This window comes from Buteo buteo, chromosome 1 (genome assembly GCF_964188355.1).
Source record: "Buteo buteo chromosome 1, bButBut1.hap1.1, whole genome shotgun sequence".
NCBI lineage: Eukaryota > Metazoa > Chordata > Aves > Accipitriformes > Accipitridae > Buteo > Buteo buteo.
Window position 1 is genome coordinate 67603702 of NC_134171.1, and position 18737 is coordinate 67622438.

General features: G+C 39.2%; 1 protein-coding gene across 10 annotated transcripts in view; it reads left to right on the plus strand.

Annotated features, from left to right (window-relative positions):
• The window catches only part of WDFY3 (WD repeat and FYVE domain containing 3), a 182291-nt gene that overhangs the window by 82547 nt on the left and 81007 nt on the right, over positions 1 to 18737 (plus strand). For 8 of the 10 annotated variants that reach the window (XM_075034811.1, XM_075034840.1, XM_075034833.1 and 5 more), the window contains 6 exons: positions 2197 to 2363; positions 5246 to 5713; positions 7139 to 7237; positions 10875 to 11068; positions 13220 to 13677; positions 15745 to 15828. In XM_075034811.1, the coding sequence (XP_074890912.1) occupies positions 2197 to 2363; positions 5246 to 5713; positions 7139 to 7237; positions 10875 to 11068; positions 13220 to 13677; positions 15745 to 15828 (1470 nt within the window). Of the gene's footprint in view, positions 1 to 2196; positions 2364 to 5245; positions 5714 to 7138; positions 7238 to 10874; positions 11069 to 13219; positions 13678 to 15744; positions 15829 to 18737 lie in introns of those variants that run through there. The other 2 variants (XM_075034851.1, XM_075034871.1) reach the window with 2 other exon arrangements.

Consider the following 18737-nt stretch of genomic DNA (forward strand, 5'->3'; position numbering starts at 1 on the left):
TATCTCTTGCTGTTTCTTTCAAGTTTTAGTTTATTTGATCTTCAGATAAAAACATAGTTTGTTTCAGAAAATGATCATCTTGGAGAAGCCTATATATCGGTCAGTGGTGAACAGCAGTAATGTATTCTCCCTGGACATGTTTTGGCTCAAACCTACTGACAGAGACTTGTTCAGCTCTATGGCACTATTGTGAAGATGACTGTCACATGGGGGTGTGAAATCTGGACACTGGGCATCAAGCTGCAAAGAAGAAAGGCTTTGGAGCTCTTAATGCAGAAGGACATGTGAAGAATGTGACTTAATAAGAAATTGCAGGAGGTCTGTGAGGACCAAAGAAGCAAGTATATAATTTCACGTCGATGATATGAAAGGGCAGGGCACGTGCAGGTTTAGTAGAATGGAAATAGGTGAGCTAAGTGCTTCTGTAATGGCTGTTTGAAGGAGGTTCAGCCACGTGTCTGAGCAGAGAATGAGCTGCTTCTAAGGGCTCCCATGATCACTTGTCAGCAAGAAGAAAAGTATAGCTTGTATTGCATGAATGAATAGGAGATTGTGGTCCTCAGCTTCCTCCTGAGATCTATAGAGTTAGTAAGTATTTAAACAAAAGTTTAATTTTTGGTGAAGTAGAAGGAAAACAAGGATGGTTCTAGGGTTTGCAGTCAGTTTTTAGGATTTGGTCTGATGGTGTGTTGCTGGTGGGAAACAGTGGTTGGAATGGGATGTTAGCATTTCCATCCTCTTGCGTTCAAAGATGAGGGTCTGTAGTTCTAATGAAGATGCTTCATTGTGTGCTTCGAAGTGTTAGGCTTCTGCCAAGATACCATTTCATTAGCATAAAATACTAACTCTCAAAGTGGCAGATACAATCTAGCAAGTTAATAATGGATTTATTTAATGACACACTATCTAGGCATCGTGGTTTAAGTCCAGCCGGCAACAAAGCACCACGAAGCTGTTTGCTCACTCCTGCCCCCCACAGTGGGATGAAGACAGAAAATACAATGAAAATCTTATGGGTTGAGACAAGGACAGGGAGGAATCACTTACCAATTATGGTCATGGGCAAAAACCAGACTCAACTTGGGGAAAAAAACCCAAAATCAATTTAATTTATTACCAATCAAATCAAAACAGGATAATGAGAAGTAAAGCCAAATCTTAAAACACCTTACCCCCACTCCTCCCTCCTTCCCAGGTTCAACTTTGCTCCTGGTTCTCTCTACCTCCTCTCCCCCCCGGCGGCGCAGGGGAACAGGGGATGGGGGTTGGGGTCAGCTCCCCACACCTTGTCTCTGCCGCTCCTTCCTCCTCAGGGGGAGGACTCCTCACTCCTCCCCTGCTCCACCGTGGGGTCCCTCCCACCGCAGACAGTCCTTCACAAACTTCTCCAACATGGGTCCTTTCCACGGGCTGCAGTCCTTCAGGAACACACTGCTCCAGCACAGGCTTTCCCATGGAGTCACGGCCATCTTTGGGGGCATCCTCCTGCTCTGGCATGGGGTCCTCCATGGGCTGCAGGTGGGCACCTGCTCCACCGTTCACCTCCACGAGGTGCAGGGGCACAGCCTGCTGTCTCACCACAGGCTGCAGGGGTATCACCTCCTCTGGCACACCTCCTCCCTCTCCTTCTTCACTGACCTCGGTGTCTGCAGAGGGGTTCCTCTCACATTCCAATCTCCTCCACCACTGCAGGTTCCCCTTCTTAAATGTGTTCTCCCAGAGGTGCTACCACCGTCGCTGATGGGGTCGGCCTGGGCCAGAGGTGGGTCTGACTTGTAGCCAGGGAAGCTTCTAGCAGCTTCTCACAGGAGCCAGCCCTGCAGTCCCCTCCCCGGTACCAAAACCCCACCACACAAACCCAGAACACTAGGTATTTTCCTATCCAATAGCTTCATGTTTGTAAGAAGATTTAAAAAGAAATTTTCATGTCTGTGCTGCTTTTTAGCAGACTATTGAGTTCAAGGAAAGATTTATGAGGTGAATTTCTATGGCAAATAAGTGTATGCTGTCATAAATCCAATAATGTTTGACTGACTTAACAGTATGAAATATGAACAGACAACACGTAAGATACTACAGGAAGAGGGCAGTAAAAGTGTGTTCTCTAAATTGATAGCATAAAATGGAAGAGATATTAAAGTGATTTGAGTTGAAATAAACTAGTGCTGCTAACTTGATCTATTGTATTTTCTTTAGGTTAGAACAGGCAAAAGAGGCTGAATCTAAGGATGCTTTGAAGGACTTAGTTAATTTGATAACTTCCTTAACAACGTATGGTGTCAATGAATTAAAGCCAGCTGGTGTTACCACTGGAGTACCTTTCCTGCTACCTGGATTTGCAGTCCCACAGCCTGCAGGCAAAGGTGAGTGCTTTCTTTCTCCCTCTATTATTTCTGTTTGTTTGTTTTTAAAATATAAACAACAAAATACAGAGAAGCTGTATACTACACTAACCATTTGCAGTTGAGTCTAGTTTCTTTTACTAAGATTGCATATCAAATACTTAGTTCTGTTGGTCTCAAAAGTTCTATTTTGGAGTTGGTACCCAAAGAAGAAAGTGTAGAGCTTTTGTCTTTGAGGACTAAAGGCTGAGTCAAACATCTCTCACTGCAAAGCTGACAGTTTCTATGTGGACATTTTAAGAGATTATCATAATGGAAAGATGTACTGATTTGATTTACCATGTTTTAAGCTGCTCTTACTAAACTGATATGAAAGGCTGATGTACTGGTTTGACTTCCCTCCCTGTCCCTGATTTGCTGTTAGTTTTTGTCAGCTTAAGCAAGTGTAACTTGTGAGCTGAAGTCTGTTGTTTCACCAGTGTTCATGGAGTGGTGGTCTGTGGTGTGCTTGCAACCGCAGTCAATTATAATATGGAGATAAGGTTGAGGAAGTCTGAGGGGAGAAAGGGTTTTATAAAAATAAGTTTATTTTTCACATCCTGTGTATAAAATTAAAATTCATGTAAGTCTTGTATGTAACTGAGGAGTTTTGAATTTAATAGTGACTGTGGACCTAGTTTGTTACTTGGACTTTTAGTGGGATTTAGTAATGCTAGGGATACAAGAAAATTTTTTGTGATAGGGTTACATTTATAGATTTATAGGCTAATGGATTCACTTTCACTGTTTCTCTTGTATGTCTGGGTTCCTTGGACAATGACTTCCTTTCTCTGGTATTGAGAGTGTTCATTGTTCATATGAATTGTTTTCCCTTTGCACTAAACAGAGAAGGAAGGCGATAGTCACACTCAGAGCTTAATTTCTCCATGTTTTGATAATTACACCCTAGTTTTTGCTTAAGTTAATCAGCTCTTCTGATAAAATAGCATGAGAGAACCATGGCCTATTGCAGTCTCCACAGGAATTTTTTTATTTAATTTTCTGGTATTTGTCACTATATCTCAGTTCCTTTTACCTGCTTTTCATTATGTTGGCATGTTGGTTTTTTATGGAGACCATATTAGCTCATTTTCTTAATTGCTTCTATTTAAATCCTTTTAGTTCTTGAACTCTGAAGAGCTAGTTAAGATTTGGTTTCTTCAGGGGTCCTTATAATAATCAAAGTTAATTTATTAATCTGCTTGATTGCGTGGAACAACTGTTGATACTAAATCAGAATATAAATAGTTGTATCTGTCACTGCCTATGTTCCTGTCAAATTTAATAAGCTCTAAATCCCCTTTTCAACATTCTTCATTGTAAAGAAAGCATGTAAGATATGTCCTTTTAGAAACAAATGTGTGTGACTTATAAGGTAACATTAATATTCTTCCAGTATGTGAAATCGTTCCATGTTAGTTTTGAAGGAAGTTTCCTGTTGCCTTCTGGAGAAATACTGGCAGGGAAGGCGGTAAGGCTAGACATGAAGGTAACTGAATTTGCTTTTAAATTGGACAACTTAGTTTATAAACAATAAAGAGAGTAGCGTTCCACAGAGCATAGGTAATAAATCAGGATTCTTTATTTATGAAAGGGTTTTTGAATCAGGTTAACAGTTTGCTTATAGTTTGTTTGAAAATAAGATTGTGTTGTTAGAGCATCCTAAATGCTTGTTTAGGATGTGTTGGAGGTTCTCACTCTTGATTGTTTTGGGGTTTTTTTTAAGTTGTTTTTACCATTAGTTGTTTTCTGTATCATGCAATTTGTCCACCGTGACTTGTACTGTTCCTACAGAAGTTAAAAAATTTGGCTTTGAGGCATCTTTTTAGCAGAATAAAAATAGTAGAATAAGAAAAATATCTACCCATAGAAAATTCTGGGGACTGCAGGGAGCACTCATAAACAATGCATTCTTTGGCTAAATGAATGAGATTTTATTTAACTGGAAGGTACTTGTAAGAAGAAATTTGACCAATCTTTTAAAGATGCGAGGTCTTTGTGTGCTAATATTATAGCTACCTTGCGCTTTACAAGTCTTTCGCTTTATTTTAATTCCCCAGTTGTTAACAGTACTGGACCCTGCCAAAGCTTTCTTATTCCCCAGGCCTGATTCCCAAAGCCAACTCTCTGCCACTTTCTGATACCGGTATGGTCATCCATGCCAGTTAATCCAGACCTGAGCAAGAGCAGCCTCTCTGTGGAAGGCAGGAGATTGCCAGCCTTACACTGCCCTGTGGAGTTTCTCTATGTGTAGGTCTCTTCTCACAGGCAATTTGCCAAAGAATGGAAGCAAGAGGATAATTTGGAGGCCATGCATGTAGTCTAGCTTTGAACCCAGCTGATGAGGATTTGCCATTGCTTTTTGCTCTGTTGAGTGAGGGGATACAGATGGCTGTTACTCTAAACTTAGCCTGCCAAATACTTGTAGAGAACAGAATTGCGTTCTGCATTATGGAGTACAGAACATGTTACTGTTGCTGTAATGAGTTTTCTTATGGCCTGGGTAGATGACAGGCAGGCTTTGTTTTATCTCCAGGACTGTATCCCATTGCACATTTTAACAATAGGTCAGTTTACTTACCTATTGTAAAGAAATGATCTTTCATTTAGCTGCTAGTTTCAAAGATGAAGATGCCATCTTAATGAACAGTAGATTGTAGGATTTGCAGTGTAAGTGATCGTGCAGAGGCTTTCTTGAAGAGTTAGTTTTAATAAAAATTTTTATTATATGGTACATATATTGTTATTTTATTCGCACTTATTAAAATGCATGGATCATTATTAGTAAGTGTACTCATTGTTTATGACAATTAAGAACTTTCTCTTTCCTTTTTCCTCCCATCCCCCTTTGTTTCCTGATTTAGGTCATAGTGTGAGGAATATTCAAGCATTTTCGGTCCTCCAGAATGCATTTTTGAGAGCAAAAACCAACTATCTAGCACAAATCATCCTTGATGCCATCACAAATATTTATATGGCAGACAATGCCAACTACTTCATTTTGGAATCGCAGCACACATTGTCTCAGTTTGCAGAGAAAATTCCTAAACTTCCGGAAGTGCAGACCAAATACTTTGAGATGCTGGAATTCGTTGTCTTCAGCTTGAATTACATACCCTGTAAAGAACTGATCAGTGTGAGCATCCTTTTAAAAGCCAGCACTTCTTTTCAGTGTAGCATCATTGCCATGAAGACACTCCTTAAGTTCACCCGTCATGACTACATCTTTAAGGATGTCTTCAGGGAAGTGGGGCTTCTGGAGGTGATGGTAAATCTTCTTCATAAATATGCAGCCCTTCTGAAAGATCCCACTCAGGCACTGAATGATCAAGGTAGTGTGTGCTCTTCCATTATACTAATACATGTCTTTTTTTTGGCTGGGAATGGTGGAGGCTAGCACTTTAGAGGAGGAATGAGAGAGTCTCAACGTGTATCTCAAGGGCTGAGTTCTGCTGAGGGCTGCTGTGCCATCTTAAAAACTCATTGGAATTGCTTCTCTCTTAGCATCCTGTGAGAAGCTCGAGGCAAGCTTTAATGAAAGGTGCTGTATGAATGCAAAATAGTAGTTCGTATTTTCCTTTTTAAATGTTTTTTTGATGTATTGGTTTAATATATGTTACTTAACATGAAAAGAGCGAGTGAAGGAGCAATACACAGTATACACCCTTCCTCACAAAAAGTACTTGTGCATTTCATTGTGTTTAGCCCCAGCTTTGAAAAAATACTATAGAGCACATATCTGAGCTCTTAATAGGAGTACGTTTTCAAGTTTGCAGACTTTTTTATAAGTTGGGTCTACATTTTTCTAAGAGCGTTTAAAAAAATTTTTTTTTTTTAATTAGTTATCTCCAGAATTTAACATCTCGGAGATAAGCTACATAGCTGCCTACCCTGCAAAGCGAGTGCTGCCAAGTGCTGTACTTGCATACGTACACACACGCACAGGGGTTTGGTTTTTTTTTTCATTCTTTATTCAAACTGCAATTGAGTTAGTGTGCATCAGTGACACTTATCAAACAATTATGATTTAAAAAATATTTCACCTGGGTTTATTATCTGAAGCTTTGTCAGTGAGTGGTAGCAGTTGATTAGAGTTAGAAAGCTTTGTTGTCAGCAACTCCATTGAAAAACACATCAGTTCTCTCATTCTTGTAAATAAATGGACCAAGCTGTCATCTGATTAGGGTGCTACCTGGATGCACATGCCCTTGTGTTGTGGCTTGCTTCTTATTATAGTAATTTTAAAAAAATGTTTTTTTCTGGAGTGTTCTTCTGTGTTTAAGATGCCACTTGCAGTGTTGGTTCATCTGTTAAACCTGTAGAATCATCAGCACATTTACTGTAATTATGTGAATGTAGTTTTGTGCTTTTTTGCGGAATTTCTCTTTTCAAGTACTGAATACTGAACAAGAACAGATCCTGTTAAGTCTTCAACTATGGTATGGTTTTGTGGCTTCAAGAAACAACAGTTGGGGATATGAAACTACACATACAGCTGCAGTGTCAGCCACTGAGCTCACAATGCTCAAAAGCTTGTTCAAATTCTTGTGTTTATAAATTAACTTTTTGAACGATTCATAGTTAAGCTTTCCCAGGAATGTATGTGTAGACTAAATTTTAATTTGCTTTGGAATATGGTTAGGTTGCATATTCTCTGGGGAAGCAAAGAAAATAAAAGTGTTGGTGGAAAGTATCAAGAAGCATCTTAGAAAAGAGTGATTTTTACTATGACTTTGGCTTCTGAAATTATTTTTTAGGGGATTCAAGAAACAGTTCATTTGAGGACCAAAAGCAGCTGGCTTTATTGGTTATGGAGACCTTGACAGTACTGCTACAAGGATCAAACACAAATGCAGGTAGGTGGAGAGACAGCTGTCAAAATATTTATAAAAAAAGTAACTCAGAAAATCTGCCTGGAAGCAAAGTAGTCTTGAGTTTCTATCTTCAGGCAAGTAATCAAACACACTAAAATACACTTTTTCTCCTGCCAAGTTTTTCCAGAAAAGAGAATAGGTAGCATAAACTAGAGTGCATAAAATAAAGGAGTACAAGATAGCATTTCTTGTTAACTTGAGTTCCTTTGCTATTGTTTACCTGGAGGCAACCACCACACCCCATCACTATCCAACAGTACTATAATAATTTGTAGCAGGGCTTGTAACACAGGTTGTATATTGAAAAATTTAAGCATATAATTAGACATGTAGTTTGCTACTGACAGTGTTATGTCTACTTAAATGTGATTAATAATGCTTGCACCTTCAGTGAAAGATGGCTTTTCATTTTTAAGGCATATTTCCATTCAGTATGTATAAATGGGGCTCTCTTAAGAGTGTCCTTTTCTAAATCAGGCAGGTTTATATTATGCTTCATTAACCAAGACTTAGTGACATCGAAATAGACAGTATGTGTATCTCATATTAGTAAAAGCTGTCTCCAAGACCTTGAAATAACAGATTGAGAAAGAATGATAACTGTTTTTAAACCTTTTTTGTCTGTTCTATTAGACAAAGAAGATGAGCAGGTGGGGGGAAACAGACACCACCGTAAGGAACCAGGAAGTTTCTGGCCTTGGAGGCCATGAAACATACTTACTTTAGCAGGGTTGTTTGTTTTTTTTTCCTTTTTCTCAATTCTGACTGGTGTTTTCTTACTTCTGGTTTTGGTTTTGGTTTCATTTAAGTAGCAGAAACTACAATCTGTGACAAATGCTTAAGAAGGAAATCCTGAAAATTGTCCAGCTTGGTTGACAGCTCACTGTTTAAACATTAGTTCCTGGGCTAATGACATGAAGCTTGTAACTTGTTTCTGTTCTGCTTTTGCCTGGGCAAACTTTTTTATTTAAATTTAGGCCCAGTGTTGGAGTAACCTCCAGTGTTGTCTATGCCATTTCACTGTATCACTTGTTTTCAAGTTCTGTTGCATTTCAGCTTGTGGTTTCAAACCACTTTCTAAGATGGCTTTTGAATTCTGCCCACTGAGCAGTTACAACATCTGCCAGCTTGGCTTTGTCCACACACTTGATAAGTAAGTTCTTCATTCCATTAGGAAAGGCATTATTCATGGCACTCAAGATAAACCCCAGTTGCATGCCCTTAGTCAAAACAGAAACGCATTACAGCAAAGCAGAGGTTACTCCAAGCTGATGTTTCAATTACTTATATGTTCAGTCTGTCATGATTGCGTTTAGACCATTTTGTCATGTTGCTTATGAGAACGCTCTGGATGACACTGCCAGAAGCTTTGCTGAAGTTGAGATGTGTCTCCTTTGCCACTTCCCTTTTGTCCACTAAGCTACCTTTCCTGTCAATGGAAAGGAAAAAAACTTGATCTTTGATTTACTAGATGAATCTGTTCAATGATGAACCAAGAAGCAAGTGAATTAGGCTGAAATAAGGAGGTTTTAGAGAGGAATTGGTATAGATTACAGATAAATTGCATTAATCGATTACACAGTTGTACATTTATTGCTCAGCTTTGGCTTTGCCATGTAAGAAAAGGCAGAATTAGAAATGAGTCAGAAAGGAGTGGCATGAAGGTACATGTGGGGGCTTCCATATAAGGAGAAATTGGGAGGTGTGGGAGAAACAAACCCAAACCCCCCAAAATTCAGGATTGTTTGATTTCTAAGGATGAATGAGAGGAGGTAGTGTAAGTATGTGACAATAACACCTCTGAAGGACTGGAATTGCCTCATATTTTAGAAGCGGCAGGTCTTGCTTCACAGAACTGGACTATATGTACCTGTGTGGTGTCAGGGTCTGTGGTACCTGAGCATTGTGCCTGTGAGGTATGGGTTATGATCGGACCGTGGTAGCGTCCAACTGACTTGTGACAAATCCTTTGCTGCTGTTAAACAGCGTTCCTGACCTCACCTAGGAAGCTCGAAGCAGCTATCAGTACCTCATTGCTACTTCTCGGTACTGAGTTAGTCTCTGAGTATCCACCAGAGAGACAACAAGGGTAGTGTAAAATGCATCAGGACTGTGGGATGACGCTACAGATGTTGTTTCTGAGGACTCCTGGGTAGTTCAAGGGCCTCATTTTGTCAGTAGCACTCCAGGTTCAGGAGTATGACAGGGCTGTACAGGAGGAGTTAAGAAACCATTTCTTGGAGAAGTTGTGGTTCCTGTCTGTGCAGCGTGACTGGGATGTAAGCCCAGTGGCACTGTATCCAGATGCCAGCAGAGGTTTTGGGTCATCACGGAGAGGCATTAATAGGTATTATGTTGCCTTGCAGTACTTCATACCACACTCAAAGCTTGTTTACTGATCTTAAACCAGTATCTCTGATAAGGTTTCCTGAATATTGCATAACTGATAACTGAATTTCCAACAAGAAATTTGGGTGTCCAGACCCAGACAGGTTCACTGGATGGTCGAGAATCTTGACTGAGAGTGGGAGAAATATCAAATGTTACCTCGGTCTCTCTGAGAACAAGAGACCTGCCCGCTGAGGAGATGTGCTTTGCCTGTAAAGGGATGCAACCAACTTAACTGTCACAGGGTGTGAGGCTTCTCCTTTTCCTTAGTCCTTGTCTCATCCAAAGAACATCAAAGAAAGCAGGAGGCAGGAAATCAGAAATGGATAGAGGAACTAAGGTTTGTATATGTACCTTAGAGAGAATAAACATTGTCCTGACTAGCTTGTTAATCCTGAGCTTGGTCATTTGAACTGCTCTTTTAGTTTATGGTCACAAGGAAAATGATCCCTTTTGATGCAGTATAGGTCCATTACCTACCCTGTTTTCATCTTCAGTAATTAACATAGGCAGTATTCTAGGTGCTGACACTGTACTAAACAAACACTATATGTGCCATATATATTCCAGTTTGGGTTTTATGATGTTTTCAGAATCAATATTGCACATGGGTTCTTCTGAGTATCCAGTAAGCTTGAGAACCATTATTTGACTTAGGCTTTATCTCTACAGAGAGAGGTCTTGCCACAAGAAAACTTTTGCAGGCTCTTACAAATCTTGTGGATAGACTGAATTGCTTCTCAGCCAGTGCTCCCAGTTTGCTTGTCTCGTCCAGAAGCAGCCTAGTTATATTTTTGGCAATGAACTAAATGTAAAATAAACATTATCCTTAATGAAAACAGCATATAGTCTTCACTAAAGATGGAGGGTTTGCTCTATTTTTTTTCTTTGTTTCATCTTGTGACTCTCTGAGCTCTAGCATGAAAAGAATAACTACTGTTGGAGTAACAGAATTATTGAGGAAATTCTTAGAACTGACCTGCATCTTTGTACTCAACAGCTGTAGTGAAAAATATTGTCAGAAGAATATTGTTCAAGTTCTATTTTTGTTTGTGGTAGGAGAGGAAAAATAGTAATAAGTCATTAAACATCCATAGAGCTAAAATCCTGCCAGTCAAGCTGTAGAAATGAAAATAAACACCTTTCATGTTTTGTTGTTGTCATTATTTGTTACTGATTGTATTTTTCATACTCCTTATGCGCTTATCCCCACCACCCCCTTTCTGAGTAGGTATTTTCAGGGAGTTTGGTGGTGCGAGATGCGTGCACAACATAGTAAAGTATCCCCAGTGCCGACAGCATGCCCTGATGATCATCCAGCAGTTGGTGTTATCACCTAGTGGAGAAGATGATATGGGCACTTTGTTGGGACTGATGCACTCGGCTCCACCTACGGAACTGCAGCTGAAAACGGACATCTTAAGGGTAAATGAAGTACTGCTCAGGACTCTTGCTCCTAAGCACTGTTTTAAAAAGAAAACACTAAGAAGGGGATTGGATTGGATAGATTGTCTCTGGAGTTGAAATGCGTACATTTGATGCATGGTTTTTATTTTCTTCCATCTGTCCATGGCAGGTTTCAGAATCAGAGATGAAGGCTAGTGAATGAGTATGTGTTTTTAGTATCATCATTTGTAATCAGCCTCTGTGGATAGGAAATGAGGTTCTACAGTAACAATAATGTTCCCTGGCAGAGTGTTATTCAGTTAAAAATAATGAGAATACATGGGGTAAAAGAGCAAGCATGTAACACATAAGTTTATTTTCAGTGCTGGCATGCATTTTCCTGTGGCAGACTTACTTTATTTTACCAATTAGTTAAAAATGCTGAATTAGTTAATATAAATGTAAATCGTAGTGACCATAGTAGAAGATAAAGCCGAAGAACTTGCTTAAGCAAAATAGTGGAAAGGTAGGAAAGTAAGGCTGTAAGTGGAAGAGGAAGAGAGAAGTCTCTCATCTGTTTTCTATCACATTAGGTTTTTTGACTGCTAGTCTAGACCCACAATTTCTTCTCAGAATAGCTAATGGTTTTATTTTGTAAATTGACATAATACTGTTATTTTAGGGTAGAAAAGCTGAGGAAAGTAGTAAGTAAATGAGTCTTACCAGAGAGAACTGAGACATCTAGGTTCATTACTGTTAAAAGGAGCTGTAATATTTCTCTGGCAGATGAGCAGCTTCATATTATTTCAAAAGACAGAAAGGAAAGCTGGTAATAAAAAGATTCGTTTGACATGTTTTGTCTATCAAGGTCTCCAGTCATTTTTGAGCACGTTTCAGTCATGATACTTAAGGGGAGAGAAAGGATACTGCAGTTCCCTAACAGATTTAACATCCAAAGTCAGGGTTTCTGTCCTTGATCTGACCTGTTGTATTTGTCTTCCATTGGTGCTGTTTTCAGAAGTTTTGGTTATGAAACTGACAACCCAGAAAGGTGCAGTGATGTGTCTCTTACTGTTTATCCAGGCTTGGCAGGAAATGAGATACTGCCTTCAAAAGAATGACAGTCTTAACTATTTGACTACCCATCTTCTGAGTGCTTTAAACCGCCCCCCCCCCCCCCCCCCCCAACCAAAAAAGCATGATTCTGAAGAAGTAAACTCTTGGTCGCAAAAGATTCCCACCGCCCCCCTAGCCTATTTTTCTGTATCAATAACATTTTTCTGTTGTTTGTGTTGCTTCATGTAGAAAGACTTTCTTCTACATTCCATATTCACATATGGGTCAAACTTCCCATGACAGCTGTTTTTTTGTTTGTTTTTGGTTGGGTGGATAGGCTTCCCCACCCCCTGATTTCACAGATAAATGAGTATTATTCTCTAGTACCTAGATCTGTCTAGTTTCCCCTGTATATACCGTGGCTTTGTATTTGTTCAGCAAGTAAGGTTTTATCCATTTTTGTTTCTCTCTCACTCTCTCAGGCTTATTTTTGAACATCAACTCTTAAAGTTAAGTTTCACTCAGTTCAGAGATTTATGGGTTTTGTTATAGAGGAAGGGTAAAACCAAGTGGGTTGGTTTTGGCTAATTCTTTGCTGCCATTGTTATCTTGGAGTGCTGTTGTGGCTTTGTAGCTGCTAGGTGCTTATGCATTGTAGATTTCTGGGAGACCAGAAATGTTAGGATGTGTTAGGATGCTCCAAGGTTTAGATTTTCTTAGTGCTACAGGCAGTTGTTTGCCCTCTCTTGTTTGAAATTGTTTGTGAAGTATGATGGCAGAGTAGATTCCTTTCTAATAGCTATATTCTCTGCCTTATCACTAAAGGAATTACCTGGGGATTTTGGATTCCATTCTAGGCTTGGTCAAGTCTTTTTTTGCTGGCAGATTTATTTATCTCCTTAATTTCTTATTGCTAAATTAGGGGCAATGCTTTACTTTTTTCCCCACTCTTTATTTTGTAAGCTCTTGAGGATGGGGACTCTTCTTTGGAGACTTCATGTGTTACCAAATTCTGACAAATGACATGAGAATTTTGCTAGCATATCAAACAAAAACTTTCCTACCTTTTTTCAAGCTGTTTGTAATGCTGCTGCTTTTCTTCTTCTTTGTTTTGATTGTTTGTTTTGTCCATAGGCCCTACTGTCAGTGCTGAGAGAAAGTCACCGCACAAGAACTGTTTTTAGAAAAGTTGGTGGATTTGTGTATGTCACATCTTTACTTGTTGCTATGGAAAGATCTTTGTGCTCGCCGCCTAAGAATGGCTGGGAGAAAGTAAACCAGAATCAAGTGTTTGAACTGCTTCACACTGTGTTCTGCACATTGACTGCAGCAATGCGCTACGAGCCAGCCAACTCTCATTTCTTCAAAACAGAGATCCAGTATGAAAAACTGGCAGATGCTGTTCGATTACTTGGCTGCTTCTCAGACTTGAGAAAAATAAGTCCCTTGAATGTCTTCCCTTCAAATACACAACTATTTCAAAGACTTTTGGAGGATGACCTAATATCCCTGGATTCTGTGTCACCTACACTAAGACACTGCAGCAAACTTTTTATTTACCTCTACAAAGTAGCAACAGATTCTTTTGACAGGTATGAACTTTGCTCTTTTTTTTTTTTTCTTTTTTTCCCTCTTCCCGCCCTACCTGCCCCCACCCCCACCCTGGTGTTCCCCAAAATAGTTTTCCTCAAATATGTTCATTGCAGGCTTTTGTATTTCCATTTTAATCTATTTCTTTGTTCCTTCACTCCAGTGAGAGGAATATAAGGTGTCAACATCTGACCAAATATTGACTTAGCTTGCTGGTGTTCTCCAGGGTATGCAGCATTCTCTCTGATGTTGAATGTTTTTGTCATGGCAGCAATTAAGATAGAGGTGTCAGTATATGGTTATATTTGATGTGTTGAAGCAACCTGTTGGTTCATAGGCAGACTGTCTGGTTGCTTTATCATACAGAACTACTAGATTTTTATGCTTTTATTAAGTCAAATGAAAAATTAGTTGTTGAATGTCACACCTTAACTTCATGTTTTCTTTGATACGGGACTATAACGTAAGTAATTAGATAATATCATGACGAATTTAGAATCATAGAATCATTTAGGTTGGAAAAGGCTCTTAAGATCATCAAGTCCAACTGTTAATCTAACACTGCCAAGTTCACTACTAAACCATGTCCTTAAGTGCCACATCTACACATCTTTCAAATACCTCCAGGGATGGTGACTCAACCACTTCCCTGGGCAGCCTGTTCCAATGCTTGAATGACCCTTTTGGTGAAGAAATTTTTCCTAATAGGCAATCTAAACCTCCCCTGGCACAACTTGAGGCTGCTTTCTTTCATCCTATCACTTGTTAGCCACCTCACTACAACCTTCTTTCAGATAGTTGTAGAGAGCGATGAGGTTTCCCCTCAGCCTCTCTTTCTCCTTACTAAACCCATCCAGACTAGACAGCTTGTTTTAGATGGATTGGCATGTTCTTTAAAGTTCTAGCTAGTCTGTAAATTATTGTTTTCTAAACTTAACTGGGAGACACTCCAAGAGTTAAACAACTAGAATTTAAATTATACTTGAGATTTGAAATGAACAGTAATGTGTGTCTTAAAATTGATTCAAAATGACAACAAAACATACTGAAGTATGTGTTGAAGATTGACTTGTCCTAAAAGTACTTCTTGCCCATAATTTAAGGTACAGAAAAGTAAAACGCAGACCTAAGCTTCATATCTGGTACCTTGGAGCTTCTGCACCCCAGCTATTTAATGCATATGACCGTGTTTTAGTAAGACAGGCCACCTAGTTAGTCAAACACAGCATCTGATTTTCCAAGTGTTGAAGCTGTGGCTGTGTATGTTGAGATATTAATAGAGCTGCCAGTTCCTCAGGCTTTCTTAAACTAGGTGACTAGTAAAGTACAAACTTCATGTTTTTCTTGATGAACACCTCCAAAGCAGCAAATCTTAACGCTTTTCTCTTGTTTAAAAAAAAACAAAAAACAAATAACAAAAAAAAAATACCACCCCCCCAAAAAACCCAAAAGCCAAGTACAGAAATCAATTTACTTGATCTCATCTTAAATTAAAGTATTCAGATAGGAGGAGGAAAATGTGTATTAAGAATGTGTTGCACATACTGTTGAAGTTACAACACTGGCTAGCAGTAGTCTGAGGAATCAGTGGGGTAAGTAAATCCCATGGTGTTGTTGCATAAGCTACCTTGTTAAGTTACCTTTTTTTTGCTGTCGTCTTCAGTGACTGCATTCTTTCTTCTATCATCATTCTTTCTAAAGTTTGCATTGTTTTTTATTTCTGACCCATGTTGGTTATACTTAATTTACTGAGGCTTTACTTTCTCCTCTCAATTTCTGCTGTTTAACATTGAAAGATGTTCTGTTTTGCTAGTGTGGTCATATCAGTAAACCTCTGTGGAGTAATGAATAAGCACTGCAGAGTCATGCCATAAAACAAGTACATGCTTTGCATGTCCATGTGTGTACCTGATCCATGTTGTTCAGTAGCGTCCTTTGTAGTCCTTGTTGTTTCTGGAAAATGGATCCTAGTAATGATTTTTATTGGTGCTTTTGTAGAACTAACAAGCTTATAGCCTCTGGTTTCTTCTCTAACCTCTCTGTCCTCCCCCTGTCTGTTTTGTCTGTAGTCGTGCAGAACAGATCCCTCCTTGCCTGACAAATGAGACTTCTCTCCCCTCTCCCTGGGGTACACCAGCTTTGTCCAGGAAAAGGTACCGACCCTTCAAAGAGAAGTTGATCTTGCTTCTGATTTCTCTCTTACTGTTGTGTTTCTTAGTTTGGGTTTGTTTTTTTTCTCTCAAGTTGCTATTTTTTTCCGAGGTGTGCATTTTCACTTGTGTGTTTACTGGAAAAAATAAATGTAAAGGTATGTTTCATAGTGAATCCTAGGTAGTGATGGTAATGGATGAGATCAGAGATGTCTCCAGACTCCTGAAGCACTTAAGTTCATAATTCAAAACCAAATAAGGTCAAGTATAAGGAATCTAAGGGAGGCATAGATTATACTTTCAGGAGCAGTTAAAAGAAGTTCAGACTATGCTAGTAGATCAATTAATACAACAGGATTTCTTTTTTTTTTTGACTGATTTTTCAAGAAAAGGTACTTTCAGTAGGAAGGTGGATAGCTTGTAAAGGTGCTCATTTGTTAGTAATTACACAGAATAAAAAATAAAGAATGAACCTGTCAGTACTTGACTACCAAAAGATTTAGAGGCATGCTAAACTAAAAGGTTTGGAAAGAAAGCACAAATGGCACAATTCAGAAATCCTCGCACCCACTTCCCCTCTCAAGCTACTAGTGTCTGGTAGATTATTTTTTCTTTAAAAAAAAAAAAAAAAAAAAAGAGTTTACTGATTCAACAACAGTGTCACTTACAGACCTGTGCAAGTCATGAAAAGGAGAGTTTTCCTGGAGCCCCAGGGAAAGGGGCAGCCAGTTATTATCTGAAGATGCAGATTAGGCAGAGATTTGCTTTTGAAGACTAATAAGACATTTGAAAGACTGTGTGTTATCTAAGGTGCAGGTGCCATGTGTGGAAAACATGGTCATTCTTGCTTGGTGTACAGCTTAAAGTTCACAAGTTTCATGTTTGGAATGTAAAATATTTGCAAAAGGAAGCAACCAAGGCTGCTTTTGGAAACTGCTTTGAAAGGAAATGTTTGTACTCAAGCAGGCTAGTAAAGAGAAGCCTTTTTCTGTCTTGCTGAGTGACGTTATCTGAGTCATACCTGGATATTCTGCAGGGACTGGCTTGGACAAGGCCACTTTCCCAATAATTCAGAACCTCTTAGACTGTCATTTCTTTTCTAAGAACACTGAGGCATTTAGGAACAAACATAGCAGTTGCGGTTCACAGAGAAAAACCTTAGCTGCCAAACTCCTTTCCCTCTCATTTACTCTGAAGAAACTTGAAAGAAAACAGCATTTCCTGTGGAGGCTTTTTACAGCTTCAGCCCCGGTATTAACCTCTAGCATTATAGATTGCCCTTTCCTTTACTACATTTTGCTGTTCTCCCAGGTGTAACTGGCAAGGCTGCTCAAGTTCACTGAATTACTCAAATGCACAGGTATGCAAAGGCTTGCAGCAGAACACACGCAATGCTTGCCAAACAGGAGCTGGTTCCAGGGTGTGATGAATAAAAAAGTGCCAGATGGGTAGCTGATGCAGCCTGGTAATTAAAATATAAATAGACGTATTATGAATATATATGTTAGGCTTCCTTTGTTTGTTTTCTGTAGTACTGAAAATGCAAGCAGTTATTTGAAAACGGTGTGGTATAAGGTGAGATAAAGATTGGATAGTTTAAAAAGTCAGTATCCCTGTGGGATGCTTTGGGCAATTCAGGTAAGCAGCAGTACAGTAATGTGGCTACTTGCTGAAGGTAAAGGAGTGTGTTTGACATGGATCTTCACAACCAGAAAAGGCCTTTGGGTGATAACCAGTTGTATAAGACTCAAAGCAAAAGTGGACAGAAAGAATGATCATGCTGGCCTGGGTCACTTTTCAGATCCTTTCTGTAAAAGCTGGTTTTCCAGTAAAAAAATAGACAGGGCTAGGCTTTTCAAAAAGTCTGTTTGAGCAGCTGTCTGCTTTCTCACGGTTGTGGTTGTTCGGCATTGTGTTTGTCATTCCTAGTGAATTCAGTGCCAGTAGCTGGGATCTTCCGACTTTCAAAAATAAGCAACTTGGGTTATGTAGTCCAATATTATTTGATTTTCTTTTTTTCTCTTTTTAAATGTCAGATACGGTCAGATTCTGTCAAAGTTGACTCTTCTGAGAGAAGTGTTTGCTCTTCTCTTATTGTTTTCTGTCTCCTTTATGTTGCTTCCTGGGGATCTCCCTTGTTGCTGTGGCCTGGTTTTCTGCCTTTTGACTCGCAAGACAGATGCCTGAGGGAGAGCCCTGTGTTGTTTGGCTAAAAGAGCAAGCAGACACTGTGCACACAAATAATTCTTATAGACAAAAATAGTACAGTTCTGGTTTTGATGCACACAGTCTAGAACAGTTCTGGATACATAGATATGCTAATATTCTCTCTCAGACATGCCTGCCACTTCTCAAAGCTGTATTTCCCTGAGGAGTGGTGCCCTCCAAGTGTTATCCTTTATGTAAATGAGAGTAGGTAGGAGTCCTCCAGCACATGCATTGGGATGGTGGTACATAGGTGTCCTCCCTGTTACCTGGAATACATTGTTCTTCCACCCCTCCTGTATAACTGGAATCAAGAACTACAGCTTTGCCAGCTGTTTGATTGCTGTAAATTTTGGCAGAAAAAACTTGCCTTGACAGGGTGGTTTTTGGTTTGGTGTTTGTTTTTTTTTTTGAGAGGATGCTTTGGACCTGACAGGGTGAAGTACAGAGTAGAATGCAGCTTTAAAATACTGTTAGCCATTTATTTTACAAAATTTGGATGGTGGTCACTCTTGGAGAATGATATGCGGAGGGTTTATCTACAATACATCTTACTTATTTCTTTCCAGATGAAAATGGTATTATAATTCTCATCAAGAGTTGTACTTAATTATAAAATTTCAGTTTGGAATTTTCTTCAGCTTTATTTTTTGTTAAATTAGACAGATCTATGTGTTGTCTTCAGTACACTGCCTTTTTCCATTGTC